The 27,972-nt window shown below is 39.9% G+C and overlaps 2 protein-coding genes across 4 annotated transcripts; one reads left to right on the top strand and one right to left on the bottom strand.

Moving 5' to 3' along the window:
- Positions 1-5: 5 nt before the first annotated feature.
- Positions 6-19,986, bottom strand: sec24a (SEC24 homolog A, COPII coat complex component). Of its 3 annotated transcripts, none has more exons than XM_053440854.1 (24): positions 19,832-19,986; positions 14,055-14,621; positions 11,334-11,573; positions 10,906-10,983; positions 10,290-10,352; positions 9,742-9,908; positions 9,095-9,282; positions 8,662-8,764; positions 8,047-8,173; positions 7,748-7,857; positions 7,506-7,618; positions 7,102-7,220; positions 6,396-6,451; positions 5,919-6,125; positions 5,311-5,434; positions 4,872-5,030; positions 4,578-4,751; positions 4,367-4,477; positions 3,323-3,498; positions 2,950-3,087; positions 2,610-2,714; positions 2,228-2,320; positions 1,999-2,102; positions 6-1,518 (listed from the first exon to the last, which is right to left on the bottom strand). In XM_053440854.1, the coding sequence occupies exons 2-24, from the start codon at positions 14,596-14,598 to the stop codon at positions 1,404-1,406; spliced, it is 3,414 nt and encodes a 1,137-aa protein (XP_053296829.1). In that variant the 5' UTR covers positions 14,599-14,621; positions 19,832-19,986; the 3' UTR covers positions 6-1,403. The 3 variants fall into 3 exon arrangements, with proteins under 3 accessions (XP_053296829.1, XP_053296826.1, XP_053296827.1); XM_053440851.1 differs by lacking the exon at positions 19,832-19,986 and adding an exon at positions 18,123-18,554; XM_053440852.1 differs by lacking the exons at positions 10,906-10,983; positions 19,832-19,986 and adding an exon at positions 18,123-18,554.
- Positions 19,198-27,650, top strand: sar1b (secretion associated, Ras related GTPase 1B). Its single transcript, XM_053440855.1, has 7 exons — positions 19,198-19,394; positions 22,184-22,259; positions 24,249-24,368; positions 24,646-24,711; positions 24,938-25,041; positions 25,425-25,556; positions 25,991-27,650. Exons 2-7 carry the CDS (start codon positions 22,202-22,204, stop codon positions 26,105-26,107), a joined length of 597 nt encoding a protein of 198 aa, XP_053296830.1. The 5' UTR covers positions 19,198-19,394; positions 22,184-22,201; the 3' UTR covers positions 26,108-27,650.
- The last annotated feature ends 322 nt before the right edge of the window (positions 27,651-27,972 follow it).

The raw sequence follows: 27,972 nt of genomic DNA, 5'->3' as shown, positions 1-27,972 counted from the left end.
TATGGTTTTATTTTGATCAGTTTTTTTATGAAAGACAATTTGTGCATGAAGACCAAAACATATCTCTTTGCTCCTAAATACATTTCTGCTTATATAATACATAGATTACAAACCGTATATGAAATCAGACCAAATCAAAAACCTTCACTTCAACCGCAGTCAAGAGAAATATTGACAATATTGGTCCATATTGTGGTTTTTCGTCCACTTTTCAGCCACCAACACACAAACTACATTTAAAAAGTGCCAAACATTTTATTTTCTTAGCGTCATTTCACCATGATATTTATACTAAAATCATCAGCATTTTGTCACTTTTATATAATGCAGTCTCTTCATATACAAGTATCAATAAGCATGGTTAAAACAATGGCTTTGTTATGTCTGTGTTAAAGAATTTCCCATATCCTATTATATTAAAATATTCCATATGTAGAGTCTGTATTTAAACAGAGGTTCTATAATAAAACTGAGTTCCCATACAAGGCAATTATAGAATTTAATCAGTTAGGGAGTATCATAAATTAAACAATCGGAAAAAAAGAACTAAACAAATGAACAAAGATGTCATCAGAGGTGTTCTGCCTGTACAGGGAGGGAGAAGATGCCAGATCAGACCAATGAAAACTGCTTTTCACTACTGAGTCCACACATTCAAGGCAGCAGTGACAGAGAGCTCCATCCGGCTCGAAACAGTTCAGCATGTTACCGACAGCGTCTACACGTTTGTTCGACACACTTATAATGACTGAGAAATCAAAAGCTCACCTTCTGTCTTTGCGGTACGATATTAGAGTGTTGTTAGAGCTCAGGTTTTCTATATGCAAAGTCTCCAGGTGACACCCAATAACAGTCTTCAAGCGCAGACATACAAACCCTCCTAAGAAACCTGAAGCAGACACATACATAACCGCTGATTTGTTTTGGTAAAGACGAGTGTGCTTTTGGAACAAAAACACATGACACCATCCCGTTCCTGCAACTACCCAAGGGCTGCCTTAGTCAGACAGCATTGTTCTATGAGAATAAACACTGATCCTCTCGATCACTGACAAACAAACATAAGTATCATCGGCATGGATTTCTTGCTTATTTTTCTTCCGCTGCATCTCTTCAGCTGGGTAAAAAGTGCCAAAAAAGCATCAAACATGTTTCTTTGTCCCACTGTCTTTGCATTGTTCGTCAGATTGTTTGATTTGAGTGACGATTCACTTCAGTTCAGCACAGAAGGTTTTTCCCTCAGAGAGATGGTGGACCACAGCTGGAAATGGAGCAAGAGGCATCCTCGAGTCAGCAACACACACACGCACACACACACACACTACATACATATATACGCGCACACATCCACTGATTGGTATCCTTGCTTCAGTGTTCCTTCATCTCCACAGTCCCACTGAAGATTATTTGGAGATTTGCTGTTGGATGTGAAGCAGGAACTCGTAGTATGACAGGGCCGACTCTGTTCGGTCCTCGATCATGTTCTGCATAAAGCTGGCTTTCAACGGGCTCTCGTCCCTGAGGACACCAAAGAATAAAAGGGGGGGGAATAATTAGAGTGACAAACTGATACAATACATTTAAAAGTGATTCCAGATTCAAGACTTGTTTACGATGAAACGACAAAGGCTCTTTGGATCAGCTTTGATTGACACATTAGATCTCAGATCCACCTGAACAGGCGAATACAGGTTTTCATTTTTCTCTGTGAGCATCTAGTTTTGCTTCTTTTACATTGACTTCAAATTCTGTCACATGAAACCTCATCTATAACCTCTGTGCTGCTTGGTCTTCAGATTTTCTTTCATTACATTGACCATACATCGTTCATTTCACTCAGTGGAACAGAAAATGTACCTGCCACAGAGGCTGGGAGACAAAACTAACTTCGAGGGAAAGGTGTTAAATCTTCTACCAGCTGTTGGCTTTTTACATACACCCCAAAGGAAGTACCCATACTTTGTGCCACTTTTGCTACGTTAATTTTGTGTTACCAACCTGATGACATGCACAGAGGGGAAGAACGGCCTCTGATCCCTCAGCCAACCAATGAAAGCCCTGGTTCTCTGCGACTCTGCAGTGTCCAGTTCTGGGAGCGTATACTACGAGAGAAGAGCAGGAGTCAACTTTTCCTCAGTGCAAAATCATTTAGTGCAAAGTGTATGAAGGAGCAAAGATCACAGCAAGTGGAAACTGCACGTGGCTGCTGTAACATGAGGTTTCCTACCAAGTTTTCAGGCACGGCAGCATAGCTGGGAACTCCCAGGACTTGTGAGAGGAAGTTGGGGTGGCAGTTCCGTCCGATCCACAGATAAATCACCTGCAGGAGCAGAATATGGAATATATCATATATGCTCATAAACAAACCGTGAGTATTGTAGCATTTTTGCTCTGACTCTTAACACTTGCCCACCTCCTTGCAGGGGGCTTGAAATACAAGACATAATAATGAAGCTTGTGCTGTTAAATTAATTCAAAGCCACACTGGATAATATTTTGGCTACAAAGTATATTTACATACTGTTTTACAGCTTCGTTTACAAAACATTTGTTCATCAAAACAGGTGTTATATAAAAGAAAGATCTAGCAAATTTTTGTTAGTACGTACTAATCCAGCATCCATGAGGAAAGCTCCTTCCCTGCTGAGCTTCTCCACAGACAGCTGCTGCACTCTGGGCTGAGGGATGGTCCGCTCGTTGATGTTCAAAGCTCCCTGAGGATGCAGGAAAGAAAAGATTACTTAAGAAAGGAGGAAAACTGTTGGAAATTCTGGTCAAGTGCCCAATGCCCCAAAGAACCCTACACGGTGAATTGAGAAGTGTTCATTAACACAAAAAAACTTAACCTCCCAATAAACAGTCTCTTTGGCCATGTCAGAAAAATAATGCCTGTAAGAAGATCCAGGATTTTGTTTTTGCCACGGCATTTACTGAAAATATTCTTCTCACCTCATCGTTCAGGTCGTCGATGCGGTACAGAGATGGATGGATCATCAGCATGGCGTAGACCAGTGGCTGGTACTTCAGTTGACACATGGCAAACACTCGGTCATCCAGTCGGGTGCTGGTGCCCGTCCTGAAGGCTTTCTGCACGAGTCACAAACAAACACATTCAACTGCATCAATAAAGGCTGTATGCTTCATCTAAAGTCACTTTTTCAAACCCTGAATCATTTAATTTTAATGTTCTTTGTTGGTTAACCTATTAAGTTACTAGTAGCCATTCAGTGGTGTAATCAAGAGAGAAATGTTAAATAAAGCCCAACGATTTGCCCAACAGTGCAGCTGCTGTATAATGGCTGGATGGTGAAAAAAAGCTGACCTGTTTGAGCAGGGCGAGGATGTAAAGGGGGAAGAGTCTGAGGCAGGCCGGGGCCAGCAGGCCGGGCTGCTGGATGGTCAACACAGACTGTCGGTAGGACGACAGCGAGTCAATAGCAGCGTTGGTCATCGCATCTCTGGCGTCACTCAGACTGGCAGCCACTGATCGATCCACAGCTGGAGAGAGGGACAAGAGAAGGACTGAGCATCTTACCTCATTTCAAGTCTCTGTGTGAAAGGTTTTCTGATATTTTGGAAACCCCCCCCACCCCCCCAGACGTCATAACAGAACCGACATACATGAACAACAGTGTTAATGGTTCCTTTAATGTAACATTAGGTCTTGAAGTATTGTGCGCGGTAATGGGCTGTTCAGTACAGCTGTGGATTTCAGTAGAAATCAGGCAAAAACAGCATCATACCCACCTCACATGGTTTAAGTTGTAGATTTCTAAATAAAAGATGTTCCAAATTCAAACCAAATGTCAAATTCGTCTGTGCCATATTCTGAAGAAAGTGTGAGCGCCTGTTCTGAAAGTGATTGCGAGATGGGCCTAGTAGTCAGCGGTTGCTAGGCAACCACAGCTGTCGCTACTCATGTCCATCTGTCAGTGCTAAAAAAAAAAGAGAAGTGGAAGAAAATCCTGCAAACCCCTGACTATTTACTGTAACAATTTGATGCCAGATACAAATCAATCTTATCCATGCTTTAAACACACATCCATGATGTACTCACAAGAAGACAGGAATACCAATAGAATACTACATAAACAGACTAATTTATAAACTAACTAATGAGGAATAAAATAAAGCATGCGTTGAGATATATGAGCTGGGATTATACTTTCCCCAAAATTAGGGGCTACTGCAGCTGTACCCAATCTGAATAGACAAATTATCTGATGTTATAGTGAATTAATACACACAGAATTAAAATGTGTTGCTCAAAGTCTGCTTCATAGGAAACTTAATTAAGATGTATTAAATTTTTAAATAGTCTCATCAGACCTGTTCCCTTGACCGTGTAACATAATGTGGTACATACCCATGCAAGCCAGCAGCCCAGTAATGGCCTCAACATCTGCCCCAGAAAAGACATCGGACAGAGAGTTGACCACAGGGAGACACAAGGTGTGGACACGGATCCTCCTTTCTCCTTTAAAACAAAATACATATTTCAATAGAAGACACAGATTCAGATTGGATTTTCTTTTAAGTAAAACATTAGCTATTTGTGTAAGTATGTGTGTGTGTACCTTTGCTTGAGGTGTAAAGCAGGGCGGCCTGGAAAGAGACGGACTGCACGTCGGCCAGATTTTCCTCGATGGACATTTGAACAGCAAAACCAGCGTCCGGGTTCACGTTAGGGAGGGACAACAGATCTGTCGAGCGCACAAAGAAGTTTCCGTGGAACGTGTGGATGGACAGACCTGCAGAGAGACAGAGAGGAAACAATCAAACCATGATAAATCAGGATGATGAACCCTGAACTTCTTTTTCTTTCTATTTTAATAACGTTCGCCCAAACTCCAGCTCTTGTGATGACGGACCTTTAGTGCAGCGTATCCTCATGACGGCCTCAAAGCCGATCTTCCTGGTTAAGTATCTCTTCAGATCCTTCTGGAAGCGCTCCACCTGAGCAGGGCTGTGCTGGTGGTGGTATGAAGGGTAATAGTAAACGCTCCCTGCTGAGTATCTCGAAATACAGCCTGAGAGAAGGAAGGCACACAAGAGATGATGCCAAGATAAGTTTGATTGTCCATATTTATAGATATAAAAGGGAAAAAAAACCATTTTCCCTCTCTGTCCTCATGTAAATGTATTCATCCTTGTTGTTTGTTTACAACCAGAAAATAACCACATGGTAAATAGATATCAAACTTGTCAATATCATAGATTGAGTACTAAACATGTAAACAAACATCAATAATACAATAAATGCTCTTTTGTTCTTTACTCCATTTCCCATTCATTCAGTGCAGGACTCACCAAGTGAAGCCAGATCACAGTACTGAGAACTGAGCAGGAACAGGTCAACAGCCACCTGCTGGCCGGAGCAGTCCAGAGCCAGCTTCTTGTAGAAGTCTGTCGCTGGAGATAGATGCTGGATGTCCTGAAAGGAAAACAAAGCAGGGTAATGATTACAATTTTATTTAATATTTAAAACGCATTTCCAAAACTCTCTATAACTTTAAAAAGGGTCCTTGACAATGTACTGGAAAAGACCATTTTCATGAAACTAACTTATTCATTGTACCGTGTTTGTCAATGTTTTCCTGTGCAGTGAGGGGTCTGGCTCGAAATACCATGAAAGTATGACACTAGCAGGCAAACCACGGTTTTAAGCGAAAAAAGGTTTAAGAGTTTCTTTTTTCTTTTTATACATTTTAATATGGGGGCATTGCATCATCATTTTTGCCTAAACAAACATAGCTGTTATAAAGCACTGTTAAATAGCACTTTAATGAGCGTGGTCAACATGATGTGACATTGGGAGTTTTAAAATAACATAAGCAGCTGTACAGTTATTGTATCATACTAACTCCAACCTACTCGTCATCTATGTCCTGGAGAAAGGTCATCTTTAGAGCTCCTACCTTGGCAGACGCTCGCTGGTTGGGGTCCTCTCTGGACTGCAGCGCCCCCACACCCAGGTTTGGCAGTTGTGTCTGAAAGACAGACATACGCCCTCCAGTGGGGGACAGCAGCTTGAAGGCTGCTTGCAGAGCTGATCCCAGAGCAGATTGAGTCTCCATAGTCTTTTGAAATAAATTGGGCAGACTCCTCAGCAGATCCTGCACAAGCTGAAAAACAAATACAGAACCCAAGTCTCATTTTTTTGGGCCAATTTTTGAGCTCTGAAGGAAAAAGCGTTGTTTGTCATCTTTTCATCATCTGCATGGTAGTCAAGAGCCCAGAACCAAGGATATTTAAAATCCGTCTCATTTAGCAGGATCAGTGATTATTAATAAATGACCGTCTTCAATAAACAGTAGTTATTAGCGGTATTAATACACAGTGTAAAGAGAATAAAACATGTTCACAACAACTTTAATCAAAGGAGAGATTCTTACTTCTTTGCATTCATTGAGGTTTACGAGAAGGCTGTCTGGTGTTGGTAAAAAGATTTCTGGAAAAACACAAAAAGTAATTGTTGAAACCAAAATAATATACACACAAAAACATTTATGTTACTATAGTAATGAGACTTGTTTTGAAAAAGGACAGTCATTGGAAAAAGATTCATTGCAACTGATAAGAGATTAAGAGTCAAGTAATAACGAAAAGTGAGAATTCACGTTGAGGATTTTTCTTGATATCTTTTGGGTTTCATACAATGTTTCGAAATCTGGATCACTTTTCTCAAAACTGTCGCCAAATGCTGAAGGCAACAGTTCTCTGATAAGAGCTCACACCACATCACATCAAGCCCTGAACAATCCCTTAGTTATGCTGCAGTAGGCACTACCATCTTGCACTGAGCACTTCTCTCACTGGCTTTCTCTGCACCCCAACCCCCATTTATTTATATTACTACTCATTCATTATAGTAATTAGTCTATCAGAGCTGAAACATGACGGTAACTCAACTGTTCTTGGTCTTTCTTTACTCCATCCCCCCATCTATCTTTCTTCTATCCTCTATTTCCGCCCATCTCCTCCTCTCTTCCCATCATGATTTGGCGCTATACAAATACAATTGAATCAGGCAGCCAGTGATTTCTTTATAATTAACATGTGTTTTGTTATTGTCCACTTTTGCAGTTGGCCGTGTCTCACCTTCGATGTCAGACACGATGAGCATCTGAGGCTGAGAAAGTCCCTCCTGAAGATTGTAGAAGTGGATGGTGCTGTCGAAGGTGATGAAGCCTACCTTCGTCCGCGAGTCTCCAGGAAGCCTAGGCCACATAAACACACAACCTTAGATAAATCTAGCGCTTTAACTACCTTCATCTTAATTTTAAAGCCTCACATAAATGTTGCAGTGAGACGTCATCCTGCTTCTGCTGTGTTAAATTGCTTTACTTTATGGCAATAATTAAAAAACAGTTTCCCCAGGTTCTAGTAGAAATTACATGCTATCCCACTGCTGAGAGGATAAAGGAATACGTTCATAATTGTTTTCATGAACAACCTAGAATACACTGGTTAATATAAAACTGGAAATTTGATATTGTACATACGTGTTGATGTTTTCCAGCAGCAACTGACAGAACACATTCAGGTAGCCTGTCTCCACTGCATTGTGGGATACGTCCAGAACAAAGAGGTAAACAGCCGGCTGCGGTGGCCTCAGCTGGACAAAATCAGGTCAAACAGGTTACATAGGATGAGGGGGGAAAAACAAGAACAAAAACACTCTCAATCCCACACATTCAGATGTCAAGACAATGTGTAGAAGAATATGAGCCAGCTAAATACTCACCATATACTCTGAAGGAGCAATGAACTCAATAGTGGCGTTCTGGACCTCAGGTCTTTTGTGTGGTTCTCCATACGATCTGCTGACTGGGTTGTACATAAACTCTTCTGGAACTACAGTCAGACACACAAGACCCGGTAAGATTTCAGTGTTAGATATTGGACTGCGCACTTTGTGTGTTATAGAATGCATTATTTAAAAATAATTGTATCCATTTAAAATCTTTTTATTAATTTTGCAGCTTCTACTCCACCTACAAAAATGAATTTTTTATGTTATACGAAACATATCAACCCTCTTACCATCATTGACCCGATTACACAGGTTGCACGTCCACCTCCTCTGGTCAAGGAAGGTGACAAACGGGTTAATGTAGGTCCTGCAGGACCTACATCTGACGATGGTGCTGGAAGTCACCACAGGAAGTTGCTGCAACAATAAAATTACAAAACAAAACAAACCTCTGTGTGAGAAGCTTCTTGTTTGCAGTTCACAGGAATTGGAAATTCAATAAAGACTTTCTTGTTTTGCAACATTACAGTGGTCTGTTCTCAATTAAAGACAGACACACTCATACTGACAAATTTTACCCGAAGGCTAATAAGTCTGATCCTATCCCAAAACTGAAGTATTGAGAGAAATGTCAATATTTAAATCAATAAGTCAGATGTAGTCATTGAATTTAAATATCTGAAACATAATTGATGAGGTTGTAGATGATATTTAAACTTATTCAGCAAACTTTCTTGAGGATAACATACTAATCATCACTCCTCGTACCATCATCCTTCACATATTAATTCACATTAACATGACATCTACTAAATAGGGTTATTATACAGAACTGACATTAACAAGGTTATTTAAGTTGATTTCCACGTATTAACTGATGTGTGTGCATTGGACTAATGTCTTACCGTGAGGTCTTTGAACGGGTGGAGCAGCAAGCCCAGCGGCATCTTGGCTTTATTGAGCAACGACTGTGTCTGAGGGATGCTGGTCAGCGTAGAACGGAAAACCCTGGAGACACAAAGACAGAGGGTCAAAGCACGTGATAAGCATAAAGAGAGATGTTGTCTCTGCTGATTCACAGGTACCAGCATGGTATGTGGGTGTGACTTGGTTTAGTTAATGGATGAACATTTATTTGATCATATCCAATAAAATTTCCCCATGCGATGTTTTAAAATTTAGTCTCCGAACTACGTCACCATGGGTTAATTCACGGTTATGACAAAATAAACTGTAAATACTAAACATCACAGTAATATCAATTTTAAAGAATAACATCATAACATAAAGTTCTTTCAGATAGATGCATACTGTTGCTGTTAGTCAACCATGACTTACTCTGGGTTGCAGTTAATCTTCTGCAGGTCCTGGGGCAAGCAGGGGGTTGGGGGAGGGGTCGGGCTTGGTGGCAGCAGGTTTCTCTCCTGCAGCAGGTTGACCACTCTTAGTGCCTCTGGGGTACTGGACTGGAGGCTCATAGCCGCCATGGACGGGCTCAGTTGGGCTGGCCCTGGGCCACCAGGTGGCTGGGAGAGGGGGAAACAACTTTCAGTCCATTTATTTACTAAAAACATATAACTGCCAAGCCACAGAGCATTGATGACCGAATGTAGATCTCTGCTGAAATCCCAGCCTCAAAGTGTGACCACTTAAAGTGTTAAGGGTTTGACATGAGTCAGATATATCAATCAATCAATGGTTAAAAGTATTATTTGCTGGTAAAAACTTTTTATTTTTTTTGTCCACTAAACTGTATGTGCTTCATACTGTAGAATGAACTGCTCCTCATCAAGTCAACTTTGCTTCTATGAGGGTAAATAATCTTCATATACATACAAATGCAGATGTGTCTCAATGACAACTTAACGCTTCCATAGTCCACATACATGTGAGGGTTTTGCAAGTGTACAAGATGAAAAGCAAATGCATAAGAGAGCAGTTCATGCAAAAGGCTCTGTAGTACCAGGCTGTTGCTTCCTTCTCACCTGCTGGTATTGCTGAGATGACTGAGTGTAAGGCTGTGTAGCGCTTTGCATCGCAGGGTGCATGGGGGAGGGGGATTTGTGTGGACCCGGTGTGTTCTGGTACCCAGGGGGGAGGGAGGGGTAGTGGCCCAAGTGCCGACCAGGTGGTCCGTGCTGGGGAGGACCAGCTGTGGAAGAAAGTTCCATTAATATGAGAAAGGTAACCTATTGAATAGCAGGGATTCCTGAAAGTGTTTCATCTTTAAATAATAAATAAATAAATAATTCATACTGATGTGGCTCTGGTGGTGTTTTAAACCTATGATAGTATGTCACTGCAATTTTGTTTACATAAAAATCAGCACAATGGGTCATTTGACAATAGTACCGAGAAGATATGATGAAAAAGATTCTGAAATAAAAAGAAATGCTTTGCATCCTCCAAAATCTGATGTGAAACAAAAGGACCATTTACCCATTAACTACATGTGTAACTATGAAATCCACTTTGTGAACACAGAAATGTAGTATGTGTGTGTGTGTGTGTGTGTGACCGAAAATGTCCTTACCCATTTGGTTGTCAACATGATTATAGCTGTTTGATGGTTGGGGACCATTGCCAGCCATAGCTCCTGTTTCAAAGAAAACACAGATGTGATATGAATAATTGATTTTTGTCCCATGTCCCTACCACAGGGGCTAGATGTGAAATAGAAGGAACTACGGTGCAAGATACGAGGTGACACACTGATGATGGGAACTGATGTGTTGAGTTTGATGGTACTGTACGTTGGATCTTGTAGGATGTTTATTCAGAGGTCACATGGGAAATAGGGTAAGAGTGGATGAAGGAAAGACAAATAAACTACGAACAAGAACTGCATGTGTCCAAAGATGCACTAATACTGGGATGAAGTGGCCCCAACACCACTTACGTCACTCTAGGTTTTAGAGATCAAAAAACATAATATCAGTTAACTCATTATTTTCTGCTTTGTCCTTTAAAATAATAGACTTGAATTTAGTATCATCTAATTCTGCAGAACTTCATATCTATTTTAAGTGAATTAAAAAAAAAAAAATCAGTGCATCCTTGGTTACAATGCGACATCAGCACGGAGAGGAAAGAACGGGCATTACGGCACCGACACAGCATCTAACATCTACAGACAGATTTGGCCACACCTGGACATTCAATATCCCCCTGCTGGCAGTCGGGCTCAGTGGGGGACTGAGTGCTGTTAAAAGTCGCCCCACACTGAGCTGGCATGTAGAGGAAGGAGGGGAGGGAGGGAAACAGCACAAAGTCATCAGAAAAAAATGGCGGGCTTTTAAAAAAGACGAGCTCCTGGCCCACGGTCATAATTTCATGATCATCTGAGCAAGGCTCTCACTTTATAATCACCACACACACAATATGTTTTGTCATCTTATTAACATTGCATATAACAATAATTTCCTAAATTAGGAAAAAAAAAGTTTGCTCTGAGTTTGACCTGCAACATTTCTACGAAGCTACAAACCAAAAAATGGAAATTAATGCACAAAGTTTACAAACTGTTATGTGAAGACGAAGCTAAATTAAATCCTTCAAGAATAAAGAAAGAATTTACCATCATATCTGGGTGGAGTAGGTGTGACATTGGCCACTGGGGGTCCAGTGGGAAGTGGTGTCGGTTTCAAGGAGGGTGGTGGGCCTGTAGGTGGGACTCCTGTAGGGGGGAGTCCTGTAGGTGGTGGCCCTGTGGGTGGGGGTCCTGAAATTGGTTGTCCTGAAGTTGGGGGCCCATAGGCAGGCCTGCTTGGATGGTATGTGTGGGAAGCCATGGGATTCATTTGTGGAGGAGCAATGCCTGATGAGAAAGACCTTATTAGGGCTTAACAATTTATATACATGTATTTAATATATGAGACGTATAATGACTTCTCTTTGTGATTAACACATTTCTTATTCTGTGTATAAAATGTTAGAAATTTGCAAATAATGTTAATCTCACCTTACCAGAGGGAAAAGCAGAAATTCGAAAAATTTGATTTATTTGAGAAGATATCTATTACTAAAGTTTCTGAATCATTTATCATACATTGACTTATCGCTTCAGCCATAATTTTGGTGACATTCACCACCATCCTCTCAGGTAAGACTGGGCAGTTAGTGAAGTAACTCAGGAAGAGTTACGACATCTAAAATTATGTTAAACGTTTGTGTCGTGTAAAACAAGAGCTCCCTGTGGTGTTGCCACATATCATGTAAAAGACCGATATCAAGCATCAAAGTGTTGTTGAAACATTAGAAGCTCTGACTGGACGTGACAACAGCTGATGACACTGCTGACCCATAGCCAACTAATGTGAGAACAGTGACAGCCACGTCAATATCTACAAGCCAGTCAGGTCAAAGGTATCTGGACAGAAGCATGTTCACTCTTGTGTATATACAGGGAAGCCTGCAGGCATTGTGTATTCAAATGCACAGGTTGATCTTTCTTACAGCAGTGACACAAAATGGTAACTGCCAAACACAACAAAAAATTGGCTCTCTAGACTAATATCTACAATTTTAGGGAACACCAATAATGTATTTAATTCAATTAGAGAATAGAGATTAGACTGAGATGAAGCATGTGCTTACGAAAATTACTTTACTCCGCATTGTGCACAGTCTATTTTATATTAGGTTCGGGAAATTTTACATTTATGCTGAAACAGAGCCTGATTGTTATATCAGCTGATATGAGCCTTTTAAAGAGCATTTATGTTTAGCGAAATCTTATGGTTTTTAAAATGTCCCAGAATAAACAATGCAGAAAGATGTGCATGTGTGTTATGTTACACAAACAAATGATGTTACATTTGTCATAAGTGTTTGATGAAGACATCTTAAGAATCACTGTGCCAGTTTTTTTATACATCTTGGCGGATATATCAGCATTAGATATTTTTACCCTATATACCTCTAATGATCTTTATTGTTTGGGCTCTATTCTGGGTCATTTTAATGCAGGATTTCTTTGTCACTGTTAATACTTATGGCTAAACCATAAGGATCTACATTATTAATCTTTCAGCAGAAAACTTAAGAGTAAGAAATGTTCAATAGATTAGAAATGTGTGACGTTTTACAATTGCTGTAAAATGTCACACATTTTAATATAGGAGGAGTACTAAACAAAATATACGTCTCCACAAAGAGTCAAAGACCAAATAAATTATGCTGTTAGCCTCCAATCTCACTGTTACCAATGTACTTGGTAGATGTGTCATGATGGTTCCTCTGGTGCAAAGGTCGTCAAACTCAAGTAGACTCTTATTGATGGTGTGGGGGTGTGTGAATACGAGCATGGATTTTCAAGGAAATCTGATCATGGGATATGCTGGTAGCACATAGACTGAGGCAGTCTTGTGACCCCTGCTTCTATTGGGGAAGTAATGCTCTAAAGATGGTTTTCACACACACACAAAAAAATCAAGGTTACCTAAAAAATGCTATGACAAATCAATCAGGACGCTGTGGTAACAGATTACACAACCAACCTCTATCAGGCTCATATCACTGAGCAAAGCCAGATCCTTCAGAGAAAACAATGATGACTACAACTGGTCTTTTGCTCTGACACTAAGAGCAAACTACTTCTCAGGGGAACCTGACTTTTAAAACCTTAAATTAAACATACATCCATCTCGATGCTTTAATTACCTAAGATATAGTCTTGATTATTTTGCTAATTTCATTAGTTGAAACAATTATTTCTCAACAATACAACCAGAAACTAAAATTGAGATTTCATTCATTCATAAAAAGCTGTATCATACTACTACTTTAAAGCACTCTGGAAACGATAAAATTCTTATCTGAACTTTGTACAAGTTTAGTGTCATAAGAGTTTCTGGGAGGGAGACAGCGGCAGAAGCCAGCCAACATGTGGAGTGGCGGAGCAGAGGGCAATGTCCAGCTCCAACACATCAGCATTCTAGATATGAATATCTGCAGCATGTCCCTTAAAGGAGAAAAGACACTTATAGCACTATAATAAATTTATCGGAATGGGTCAAGGCGGATATTTAGAAATAAATCATCTATGTTTAGTCTATGCATTAAAATTAAGTGATTAAGAGTTGAGGCGCATCAAGATTAATTGGCTAAAGTTCACTGGTATGAAGGATGATTTATCTTTTTATCGATTTGACCTAGGGAGTGGCTGCATCACTAGCTTATCAGTTACTACAACTGTGAAGTGTTGACACATCTCCATGTCATTATTCCATTCCATTGAATTGTGCATCTACAGCTAGTGTAACATGTTTGGCTTTCAGTGGTGCTTTGGTGCTCCTACCTGGCTGGTTGTATCCTTGCAGGGTGGTAGGGGGCATCCCGGGGCCTGAGCTGTATGCTACTGATGACAGTGGGGAAGGTGGCACTGGTGAACTTGAAGATGGGTTCACGTGATTTGCCACAGGCCCTCGGGGAGGCGTGCTTGTGGAAGTTGGTGGCCCCATTGGTGGGGGACCAGTGTTGTACTGCCATGATGGAGCCATGGGCTGCAGCTGCTGGGGGTTTGGATAGTAGCTACTAGAGGATGCTGCAGGAGGGGGCGGTGTGGCCCGTGCAAGGGACGGCCTGGGACTAGGGCTGGCAGACTGAGGAGGGGTTTGTGATGGAGGAACACCCATTAGAGGCCTGGTCAACAATGGCTGGCCTAGGGGAGCTGGGTAGGAAGTGGGTGGTTGGCCAGGCTGGTAGGAGCTGACGGGGGGAATAGGCTGATATGCCCCAGAGGGGTAAAGTCCAGGGCCGGGGGGAGCGGGAGCTTTGGACTGCATTGGATTGTAGATTGGTTGGTGGGTCATACCATAGTTGACCCCTGGGAGCTGCTGCATGGCAACTGGATTCTGTGATGGACCTAAAGACAAACAGAAGAAAAATATAGGGAAATTATTTTCTAGTTTCTAAAACTATTAGGGTAACTTTACACGTCAGCTTTGAACATCTTTCCTTCCGACCATTCTATAGCAGTGCTGTCACTGTGTTGAGGAAAAAAAGCTTTTGGACTCAAACTTATATACCAGATGCCAAAAAGTGCACAAGGGTTGCATTTTTCTAGGTTACGCTCTTCTCCTCTCATCTAACCCTGCTTGAGCAGGGCCATTTCTGTAAGGCTAAAAGTCAACCCATTAGCCTTCCAGACAGATGAACAGTGTTACAGATTCCTTTTCCAAAAAAGGTTTTGTTTGTAAGCCAAATAAGTGACTTTTAGAACAGCTTCCAATGTACTATGAGTACTCCTCAGACAGGCGTTTTAAGCGAATCTCACCCGCCTCATATCTCAAATGCCGCCTGCAAATACCAAGATCTATGGAACAAGATCTTGCCAACAGCTAAATTAAAAAAGGTTTCAAAGTTGTTGTTCCAATGCATGGATGGTTGAGACGCTGTGTACGGTTATGGTGTCATCTCTTCACATCTGCTTTATTCTTTTCTACTTTCTATGCCCGTATCTACTGTATTTGAATATAGCAGAATTCCCAAACAAATATTTTCTCTACTAAATATTCAGATATATTGGTTTTCATCTGCAAAAATGTTTTAATGGTATAGTTAAACTTTAATAAGATTTTTTTTGAAAGCCAAACAAATCCCATCTCCATGGAAAAAGAAGTTGACTGGTCAGCACATAATGTAGATGAGCGCTTGGGCAACCCACACTTGGTTTCCCTAAAGATCAAGGAGAACAAGGTAAAGAGGTTATTTTATCTCTTAAGTATTGTGTCCTCATATTACTTAGTAATTGTGTTTTTTGAACAGCATTTAAAAATTAAGTGATATTACTGTAGGCTATTATATTTTCATTATTACTTTGCACTGAAACAATGTGCAACAAATGGACACTTCACTTAATTACCATATGTACATTACGGTATTTCCATATGTATATTTTGTAGCCTAATGTGCATTTATTTATCTGATTAACATCTGGTCTTTTTCTGCAGATATGCAAATCAGGCCTTAAGGCAAAGTTTGGTTAATCACAGTATCAGTTTTTATTGAGCATATTATTCCACGTGCTTTTGTCAGTTTTTATCAGCTTTCAGTTATATAATAGCCATTATTTTTGAATGCACATTATTTTATCTGAATTACTTTTTTAATACATTGACATGCCTTATTTGAGATGTCAAAATATGTTATGTAATTTAATTATTTGAATCCGATGACTTATGAAATGGTCCTCCTCCACCTAGTTGTTTGCAGTTTCCTGATGTACCTCACTAAAAAACGATTGAACACGCAGAACAGTTAACACAAGAGTTTTTGTTGAGTTAACAATGGAATATTATTTCATCCATATTTTCTTACTATATTTTGCAATTTACCCTCAGGTGTGAATAAACTAAACGCTCTGAACTTCTTTTTAAGAAACATGAAATTATTATCTGTATCAGCCATGTGAAGCATGTAATGATCACTTATCGATAACTCTACATAAATGGAAGCAAAGCTAAATCAGTGGAGTGAAAGGGGATTAGAAAACAACTCTTCTCAGTGAGCAAAGATGGATTAAGACACATAATCCCATGTAAATCTTTGTCCTCCCTGTGAGCAAGGGAATTGTAAGAACTAAAGCTCCTTGTCATTTACAGATCCCATCCAGTCCGAAAATAACAGATATGGGATCAGCCCAGTCAGCCATACAAAATTCAGCCCAGTCACGATAAAATTGCTATAATAATACGATAAAATAAGTCACGATAAAGGTGGAAATTTAAAAAGGGGAAAAGATAAAGCAGTGAGTATTTGCTTAATGTCTGTCAGTAGAACATAAACTCCAACTGATATAGATTTATAGTGTGATACTTAAATGATTAAAAAAAAAGAAATTTTGAACATTTTAATTGGTGCCAGTAAAGCTGACTGTATTGTTCTATTATTAAACACTTAATGAAATAGCATTGGACTTTGGGGAGGGCAGACTGACATCTTTACTATTGACAGTACATACTTCAATCATCTGAGGAAGCCTATACTATTGTAGACTTTGGAAGAATATGGCAGAAAACATAAGTCGATGAAGAGCCTACACTAAGTGTGAGGATTAGCGGGCTTATAGTAACTAGTTTAACTACAGTTGCGTTCAGTCTATGAATCTTGCTGATGACTTTCTCATGACTGCTTAATTTGATGTGTTCATTTACCTACAAATATAGCTGCATGGTTTTTTTCTCTTCTGTTTCATTATCTCTATTTCTCTCTCCCTTTCTGTCAAATTTGTCTGTGACAACAACTAACTATTCTTTCCCACTGTAGTTTATATGTACTTCTCCCGGAAGTCTGTCCGTTCACAGCATCTTCCACGGGTCTTCATTTCCATTTAGCTTCATCAATAAAACAAGTTAAAGGTCTAAAAAAACATCACCAAGGACATTGAATTGCATGTATTCATGATTAGTTCAGTTTGTCAGACAAATACCTTGACTAGTGATTGATCAGAAGTGGGTTAACATCTCAATCAAATTGGATAAGACAAAGATAAGGAGAGATGTAGTGAACCGCTGGAACGTTCATCTACTGCTTGAGAAGAACAAGGGATGCACAATGAACGTGAGCTGCAGTTGCTTCATGTGCACTGTACAAAATAACAGAATCTGTACACTTGTATCATAGATGCCACAGATTGTGCTCATGGGAACCAGTTAGACATGTTGCAGTAATGTCAAAGTTTGATATTTTGGTATTGGAGGATGGAGGAGACAACACTGCAGCAACTTATCTGGATCATCCCCAATATGCCACATGTACAGTAAAACGAACACCAGCTGTTTAACCTACTAGAAAATCCTTATTGCAAGACCACGAGAAGACTTATTATAACACCATTGCGATAAGTCACGAGCGATGTAACGACACAACAAATTTTCCTGAGGAGCCAAAAGTCAAAGCTCGTAAGTTTAAATGTGACAGGAAACGACAGGCTAGCCGGTTAGCTTGACACAAGAATACAAATGCTAACAGTCTGATAATCACCCTAATGTTAGCTTTTACCACCTGATGCATGTTTACCGTTTGGTTCGTCAACATGTTAGTGACGACCACCGTAAACCAAAAAACGGCTAATAAAGAGTGGCTAGTTTGTGAGCAAGTTAGCTCTACTTAGCTTACTTTAACGGCAGCCACTATTTAAGTCATCTTAAGTCAACAGGGCAACACGGGTCAAGATTAACCGAGGCGATCCCAGTGTGACCCCGCCTGACAGCTCACTCCTGCTCGGCTTCTTTAAGTTACGGAGCAAAGCAGTTAGCGAATAGCAGCAGAGACAGTATCCAACACCCGCTAACACCGTTAGCTTGTTTCGCCGTTTGCTCCTTCGCCTCGTTTTAAATTTAATTTAATTGAAAACGTCACTCACCGTTCGCATATGCCTGCCCCGTCCCCGTCCCGTTCTGAGAGTTGAACCCCGCAGTTGACATCTTGAAACGGACACCGGGAGCTAATTTAGAGGTGCTGGGTTCGCTAAATAGCTAGCTGCGTCTTTAGCTAGCTAACTAGCTGGCAGTCGCGGGGGTGACGTTCAAACCTGTGGCTTTGGCGTTGTGGCGTTTAGTCAAAGCGTCGTTCACAGCGACGTTTATTCCTTTCTTTTATTTAAAACAAAAAAGTTGACGAGCTAAGTTGCTGTTGATCACAGGGCCATAGCTCCTGAACCGAAACCCCGTTGGACGAGCTACGGGTGAGGCCTCGTCACAGTAATCGTGTAAGACACTTCTCCTCTTTCGCCGGAAGTTGGGATCACCCAGCAGGATCAGCGTACAAACTGTCGGGCATGCGCAGTGTGTACACGTGGCATTTCCTCCGGTGCTCCTGACTTTATAGGTGTACCGGAAACAAGAGGAGGTGATTTATTGGCCCGCTTCTGCACCAGAATTCACAATTAACCACCATTTTTGAATATAATTTTAATATTAATATTTGGTCAATATTATTGAATGATTTGCTTTGTTAATTAATATCTTGTGGGGAAGATCATATGAGATTATTCCTCTTTCTGCCCATTTTCTTTCAAGATTCAATTATTTTGTTTGGTCAATGAAATAAATAAACTTGGGATGGAATTGTTAAAATACATAGGTATGTTTTTGATTCACTAAATGACTATGTATTGTATATAAATGTTGGTTCACATATGTATATATATATATATATATATATATCATGTAAATATTATATATTTCATTTTTTCTTATTATTAATATAGTTTTTTCCCCCCAAACCTAAATAAAAGAAACACCCTATGTTGTATATGTTTACTTTAAAACTAAGCTAAACAATGCACCACTCTGTAAAAGGTACAGAGCTGATGATGACTGCGTAAAGTGTAAACAATATGTGAAATAAGAGACTAAATAAATACAAATAATAATAATAAGATAGGAACCTAAGATCCCCTGTGTAAGGCAGTTGCACGGTCGGAGGGGTGAGTGTGAAACATCAACCGGAAGCGGCAGGGCAGAGTTTGGGGAGTAGTTTCTCAGCCATTGCAGCTTCGTGGCTCAGTAACAAAACACGAAAAAGCCGAGGAAGACCTGGCAGCTCTCAGGCCCTCTTTTTCTGACCGGGAGACCAACTTACATGTGTCGAGGAGCGAACACATACATTGAATTAGTCTGCACCTAAACAACGGGTAAGTGTTCTCAACCCTTTTCTCCTGCTAACCTGAAAACAAAAAGTCTAATGTGAGCGGTCGGCGTCTCGGCTAGCGAACAACCCCGGCTGCTAACGGTGCTACGTTAGCATTGCTAACACCAAGCGGGCTAACTCGGATATTATCTAAGAGCCTTTAGATTGATGTTAGCTATCGAGCAACTGGTGTATGTTTTACCTTTATCCGTATTTATCAGTTGACGACAAATATCGCCCGCATCACCACGCGACTCTGTTGCTTTAACGGTTGAGCATTTCTCCAGCTAACCGCTAATTAGCCGACGTAGTCAGAAACCACTCGATGCAACGTCGCCTCTCTAAGATTATGACACGTAGCTAGTGGCTTCCTACTACCCCTCCCGTTAGTCGGCCTCGCCCAGGCTTTACACGAAATAGACTTAATTAAACACAACTTACTTTTATTTCACTGTTGTTATTCCGCTATTTGGGCCTTTTGCGCTTGTTTTCCTGACGCGAATCCCGGCGGAGATCAACGATCCATGAAATGTTAGCCGCTAGCGTAAAAGTTGGCTAACTTCACTGCTACGTTGACAGTGGTTGTGTGAACTGGACTGATGTGTCAGTCCACTCAAACTGCTCCAGGTCTCTTAACTGTGTTGTGGAGTCAGTGTCGAGAGCCTGAGAATCAACAGACACAGTTTCTCCTCAAGGAAGGAAATGTCTTAAACATAATTTATGACCTAAACATCAGTCTGAAGTGGCCGCGACTGTGCTTAAATAAATACCATTAAAATGTCAACAGGATGTCACTGTCATTCTAGTGAAAGACACGTTTCTTCAGACACTGGGGAATTAGTTAAGATGGATTTATCAGTAAGGTCAAGTTGTCATCACACTCGGCTTCGTAGATTTTTATCAAGTGCACTTCAACAATGCTCATTATCTCTGATATATTTACAGATAATGATGGTTTGTATGCTTCAACTCTAGTTCAAGTTAAACTCTAATCTTAACCCGACAACCAAACATTTCCGTCTCACCTTTTTTATCACTTTCATTATTGTGCAGAAAAACAATGAATTATTAATTATTCAATAAGACATTCGAAGGGAAAGTCACCTGCAACCAATTTTGATAACATTTCAACGAAAAAGTCTAACATTCTTTGCTTGAAAATTTTCCAAATTACATTAGAGCCATAATTTTGGTTCAAGCTCCTCCATGACCCTAAAAGGAAAAGCGGTAAAGATAATGGATGGATTATTATAAAATATTGGAGATTGGACTGTTGATTGATCCAAACAGGGTTTATATCAGTTTATTCGCTAGGATGTTGTGAAAGACACTACACTGTTTTATTTAATGTGGTTGGTTCCGCTTGTAGTACATATTTGCGTATGCCGGTAGTTGTTGTCAGTTGCTGTAAAATTGCTTCACAGCTGCATCACGCTACACGTGGGAGCATCAGACTGTAACGCCTGCCCACAGTGTTGCCAATGAGACTGGAGCATAGCTGACGTGTAGCTCAGCTGTATTTGTGTGGTCTTGACCTTTGGATACTTTATACTTTAGTCCTGGAGTTGTTTGCACGTTACGTAACTAGGGATAGAGGTCAGGACGTGCCTACTTTTCTCTGGTGTGTCTTTAGCTGTCAAAGAAGAAATTTGATTCATTTGTGTGCGTTTATTTCTTCGACGGATCGAACATTGTGGTTTCATATCACTTCTGCTTACAAAAACCAGAAGTTTGCTTTTTCTGACCTATTTTCTCAGATTTCCACAAAACTTGACTAGGGAACAAAAGAAAAGCCCGTAACAATCAGTTAGGTGTTACAGGTGAGGGATCTGATTTCACCTACTTACAGCAATCCTATCTCTGATCCATTTTATTTTGATTGAAAAACAATCTAACTTGCTTATCCTGAAAGGCTTAAGACCTGGCTTTATTTCCATGTCCCTTGCAGATGGCTCGTGTTGAATTAAACACTCATGTTGAGGAGCTGTCTGATGTGATCAGTGCTCTGCATGTTCTGTCCTCCTGTCCAAAGACTACTACTGGAACAAGCTAATCATTGGCTGTAGAGAGCCAGTCATTGTTCTTATCACCACTTGTCAATAGCTGTCTGATAATCCATGGCAGGACTCGTATTCATAGAAAGACTTGTTACTTATTTGGTTCTTAATGATCTAATTATTTATCTCCTGTTGTCTGATTCTTTTAATCGTTTTTTATTTATTTGTAATTTATTCCCTGAAGGCTCTGGGTCTCTAAAATATTAAGCCACAATTTAGTCTTAGTCTTTGTTTAATGCGCCACTGAATAAACTTAAAATTCAACCTGAAAACTAGGAAGAAAATACTACGTATGGTTACAACTTCTGTCTTCTCATCCAAATGGTTCTTCATTATCACCATTAATTTAAACCAACATGTACATCAATTTAGTTTTTTACTGAAAATGTTGTCCTTTGTGTGAGACTTCAAATTAAGATGTTCACCTGACTATACCGTCTTGTGAATCAATTTAAGCTTAAATATTGGTTTATGCTGGGGCGTAAGAGAGAAACTTTCCAAATTTCTCAAGTGTTGAGCCAACACTCATTTCATTGTGCAGTATTAGTAATATCTCTGTTCATGAGAACACAAACGCAGTATAATGTCACAGAAAGCCTGCTTACAAAAAGAGGAGCAATGGGTAAAGGTACCAGCTCTTAATTAAACTCGTAATTCTCCACCATGTATTGTTCTGCTTGTGCTGAGTCATCCTTTGTTTTCTTACCTCTGTTCTTTCACACTTGTCATTTTTCAGGATTCAACAGCTCCGGATATGGCATACATATTTGATTGGATTTGTAGCGGATTCAATAACGTACTACAGCTTTTAGGTGAGTACTGGTGAACAGACATACTAGCACTATTAAAGGTGTGACTTCTTTTGCTTGTTAAGTCCTTATTTAATGTTAAAGGCTTATGTGAAATTACGAATGGAGTTTTGATTATTTGATTAATGTCCTTAGTGATCACATGTAGACCTTTAATTGATAAAGCTACTGGCCTGTCAGGAATACGACATTATGCAGGACTGAGACTGTGAACAATTGTAGGCTTTGTTCCTCAACATCCTTTCCTGCGTTGGAGGAAATGCATTGGAAGGTGCAGTTTCTCTAAAAGTGTTAGTTTACTTTGTGCCTGCAGACACAAATCTGAAAAACAAACACCCTGATGCTTCAGCAGATGCCACACCTTAAAAGCAACATACAAAATGTTACGCAATAAAACCTCTTCAGCAAAGTTGCTTTCTCAGCTAAAACCCACTTGTGAGACAAAACACAGCAGGTTATTGCACAATCAAAGAAGTGGCTCCTATCCAGAGGGCTGAACATTATATCTAAAATATACCGTCATCACGATATCAACATGCTTGCGATATGTATTGCAAAAGACTGATTGAACTGTGGATAACTAGATAATAATAAATTAAAGATCTTAAGATCATTGACAGGCCCTGTCCAGTGCGAATGATAAAGACACAGAGAGGAGCAGTTAATTACTGCCAGAGCAGGTAACAACTGTAAAACATAACCTTTTAACAGTTTAAACGTGTATGAAAAGACCCTAAATGATCATTGTAAGCAGACTCAGGTGAGATGTGCATGGCTCCCTGGGTGTCTGCCCTGGAGCCGGTGGTGCTGTAGCCGACCTGTGCGCAGAAAGACAACACCTTATACCTGAGCATTTGTTTATTTATCGAAAGGCATATCGTCATCGCAACATTCATCTACGGTATCGCATCTTTTCCCAATATTGTGCAGCCATACAATTCACCGGCTTCTAATGTGGTCCACGAGGTTAGAAATTCATGGAGCTCCATCACAGGCTTCAGTGTCTTGATTGGGCCTCTTCTTCCTTTGTTGGAGCACTAACACAAGCTGGCTCATGGGTTTAGTTCCCGTTGAAGCATCATTTGCTATTTACAATTCTTTGTCTCAGTTATTGTCACTTAAAGGAAAAAAATCTTCCAGGAAAAGTGTTTATTTTAAATCTGTTAAAAGCTCTTATGTGAACCAGATGTTGTCCTCACTAGCTCCTCTTTAGTTTCTGTCAGAGCTGCTCTTGTGACGTATTGGTTCCTGTTCTCCCTGTCAGACAGGTTGCATAGAGCTGTTATGAGTAATCATCTATTCAAGCTGACTCAGTCAGAAAGTTTACAAATCTACTGGATATCCAGGCTGACTCATAGAGAGTCAAACTCAATGCACTTTAATCTCTACAGCAAAGTTCAGGAAGGAGTCACCCTGCACCTGTCCTGTGCTGATCTGTACGAGCGGATAGTTGGACTAAAATCTGTTAGTTTCCCTTCAAACTATAAAGACTCTTTGTATCTGCGTTAATGTTCAGGTATATCCACTATTATTTTACACAATAAACAATGCAGAAAAGAGCCACATCTTTTGTTAATGTGTTATGGAAACAAATGCATTTTCAAAATATTTGTTTGTATTCTTCTTATATCATTATTTTATAGTAATTTATCTAAAATTCATATAAAACTTAAATGAAGAAGGATCCTATCGTGAAGAATAGTGAGATTTGAAAGTATAACTGAATGGTGTTCCTCTACAAAAAAGAGTAAACCTTTACTTAATTTTCCATTGTACATCTAGGACACTATTCTGTATGTGTGAAACTACTACATGTCTGAGAACAAGTCTTACAGAGAGTTGACAAGTGTTGTTAAAACCATGAAAAACTATCAAAATCCGACTGATCACATTAATTCAAAACAATAGTATATAAGACAATATTATCATGTAGCCCATCTAAAGGATTTCTAGTGTCGAGGCTTAATTCTGAGATGCTTTTCCTTTTTTCAGGACTGTACAGGAAATCAGGCAAGTTAGTCTTTCTTGGCCTGGACAATGCTGGCAAAACGACGCTACTGCACATGCTCAAAGATGACAGATTGGGACAGCATGTGCCAACTTTACATCCAAGTGAGTGGATTCTCTCTCACACGTGCACATTACACACCCAGTTTCCCTCAGTTATGTATTGAAAGCAATCAGCGGAAGGAAAGAAACAACCCTGATTATTCACAAATCCTTTTCATCCATTTTTAAACGAACCTGTTCAAACAGTCCTGTTGAATGGGTATTTTGTTGTTATATGAATTTGTGTTTTACACATGTAAATACACTAAGTTGTTGTTTATCAGGGAATTTTTAAAGATGTTTAAAGAACATTTGTTGATGATTACTTTCTCTCCTCTAGCCTCGGAAGAGCTGACGATCGCCGGCATGACCTTCACCACCTTTGACCTGGGAGGCCACGCACAAGGTGTGTGGACAGGGGGAGATGTTTTAGTGAAGATCTGATACCACTACTTTACCACTGATTGGATCGGGGGATAACATTATTGAGATTAAGTGAAAAGTTACATGAAGAGAAAAAAACAGCTTACAAAAGAATTCCTCCTCTATCAACACATTTGCAAATAAAAGGCAAATACAACACAGGACTGAACTCATGCTTGCTTTTGTTTTCTTTGTGTTTGTTCATACAGCCCGCAGAGTGTGGAAAAACTACCTCCCTGCCATTAATGGTATTGTCTTCCTTGTGGATTGTGCGGACCACGTAAGATTGGCTGAATCAAAATCAGAACTTACTGTAAGTACCTCCAATCTGCTTGTTCAACATCGTACTGTATTTAAAACATTTCCAAATATTCATTACTGGTGATTATTTCTTCGCTGATGATAATAGTACCAGGAAATACGAGATAGCAGTGGTTTAGTTGGTATAATAATTTGAAATGTATCTTGTTTTCTCATCAGTTGTATCTGTAAACATGTATAGTGAGCAAAATATTTTTATCAAAGCATTTAAATGCAAAACTATCTTCCTTAAGACATTTTTACAATACAAGTAAATTATCCACAAAACTTCCAGTAGACACTAAATATTTGTCTAACAATCACAATACATGTAACATCTGTATCTTTTGGTCAATATTTGTCCAAACATTAATTTGACCTTGTCTCCCCTCCCAGGCATTAATGACAGATGAGACCATCGGAAATGTGCCTATTCTGGTCTTGGGAAACAAAATTGACAGATCAGAAGCCGTCAGCGAGGAGAACCTGAGGGAATTCTTTGGATTGTTTGGACAGACGACAGGAAAGGTAAGTAGACACAAGAGCCGTCTGTCAGCACACTACAGTCGACCTCATTTTAGAAATCTTAAACTCATCTATTTGTCATGGGAAAAGAGTCAGTTGCCTTTCAACAGGTATAAACATTGTCGATACCCTGTAGTTTTGGTGTAAAAAAGGTAATAGTAAAGCAAGATGTCATTGTAGATCAACACAGTGAGTGTATGTACTAAACCCTCCACTTCAGTAATGGTTTTAAAACTGACTCCTTACAGTGCAGGAGAAATATTTTCCAACTCCATTTCATACGCTCTAGTCCTAAATAAGTCTCTGATGAAGTTCAGCTTACAGTGTGCTGTCTTCATGCAGGAGCTTCGGTCTTTACCCTCCGTCAAGCCAAAGAACAAGTTATCAGCCATTTCACATATTCAAGAAATGTATTTGTTTTCCTTCTTTTCTCTCAGGGCAACATTCCAATGAAAGAGCTGAACACAAGACCACTGGAGGTGTTCATGTGCAGTGTGTTGAAGAGGCAGGGCTACGGCGAGGGCTTCCGCTGGCTCTCACAGTACATCGACTAAAGAAGCCGCGCAGCCGAAAACCTACCGACACCACCACCACCAGGGGACGCTAAAATCAACCACTCGAGATGCCCTACGTTGCCACCAGTACCATCATACTCAGCCCCATGTTTGGTTAAACAAATGCCTCCACCATCAGAGAAACCAGTACAACTTGATCCCAATAGACTTTTATTGGTCGAACTCTTGGTTCCGCACTTACAACATTCATACCTGTATGTGCACACATGACACACACACACACACACACACACACACACATTGTCATCTCTCTGTCTGTTTTAAGAGAGTAACATAGCATTGGTTCCACAGCAAAGGGTGTTCAAATTTAAACGGATGAGTCTTTTCTATATTGTCGTTTGCTGCCCTCTCTCTCCCTCCCTGCCATCTGTTGAGTGTGATGATAGACGCATTATAACTGTAAATCTGTACAAATATCAAAAACCTCTGGCGCCTCTTCCCCCTTCTTCATCTCAGTTTCGGCCGTGACAGAGAGAAACATCGCAGTACACTTTTTTTTCAAGATCATTGTCATCATTCAACATTGTTTTCAATCACCGTGTTTTGCTTTATGTTCTTTTTTCCCTACATGATTTCAATAAATGTGTGGCCACGTTCACAGCCCTCCTATAGACATGTGGCTGTTTCACCCATTTATATAAATGGACCAGTGCATTTATCACAGTGAGCCATTTCTTTAGGGTACCTGGAAACCTATTGTTCCAGACTCCTATCTTGCGGGCACAGTACTTAACGGTGAACTGTGGGCTCCCTTTTTAAAAATATATAAAGACACATGGGGTGGTAGAGATGCAATGGGTGGCAAATTTTAATAAAAAAATAATTACCGGCTATAACCCCAGCAAGGTTTTATGGAATCGTGTAGATAGTACAGTGGTCAGTTGAGTTAAAGACAACTATTTAAGTAAATGAAACCTTTGAATAATAGATAATAACATGCGGTAAGCGATGAAGGGAGGTATATAGGGATGGTTGTAACACCAAGTAGTAGTCGACATTAATCATTCATCCGGGTGTATTTTGCAGCGCAGGCCTTTTTACAGGGTGATTCTAGTCACTAAGGGTAGAAACATAAGGACACAATCCCATAGTGGGAACAGGTAGTTAGGCTTATGACACCTCTAAGAAAGGGACCATGTATATATGAAATGTACACGAACATCGTACATGGATTTTGTATTTATCAGTGGTATCCTTCGATCTATGTGCATTACCAGAAACTATTATGCATGCCTTGTTCTTTTGATTTTTAATGACCATTACCCCAGAGTACAGTGGGAGGGAAGAAGATGCCAAAATTTACATTGAGAGCTGATTATCATGTTTTGTTTGTTTTTCCTTTGTTTTTTTTACGGAAACAATGGAATTGCGCGTAATACATTCTTTTTCTGTCCCCGTCTCTATGTCTCTTTCATTCCCTCATGACTAAGTGATGAGCTGTTCCAACAAGGGTGGGACTTGCTGTTGTTTGCATCAAAAAATGTAATAAATGTTTGCAATGAATAACAGGCTTTAACATTGATCCACAATGAAGACTGATTCTTTTTGTCACTTTTGTCTTTGGTGTGATCGATGATGATCCAGTGCTACAGCATGGAAAATATCTCACAAGTTCATTACAAATCCCACTTCAATTATACTGTTAATGCATCAATGCATTATCAGCAATTAATGATAGTGCTATAGTTACACTTTACATACATTAATATTTATATACACTTTGGTTTAATACCATAGGGAATTGGCTGCAGGCAGAAATTACGAGGAGGAAATCCCTTTTGATAGAAATGCTAACAACTCATTAACACGTGGCCCCAAGTAGACACTGTTTTTGGAGAAACGTT

The sequence above is a fragment of the Pleuronectes platessa genome, chromosome 15, assembly GCF_947347685.1.
Source record: "Pleuronectes platessa chromosome 15, fPlePla1.1, whole genome shotgun sequence".
In the NCBI taxonomy this organism is placed as follows: Eukaryota; Metazoa; Chordata; class Actinopteri; order Pleuronectiformes; family Pleuronectidae; genus Pleuronectes; species Pleuronectes platessa.
This window is presented reverse-complemented; position numbering and strand designations above follow the sequence as displayed.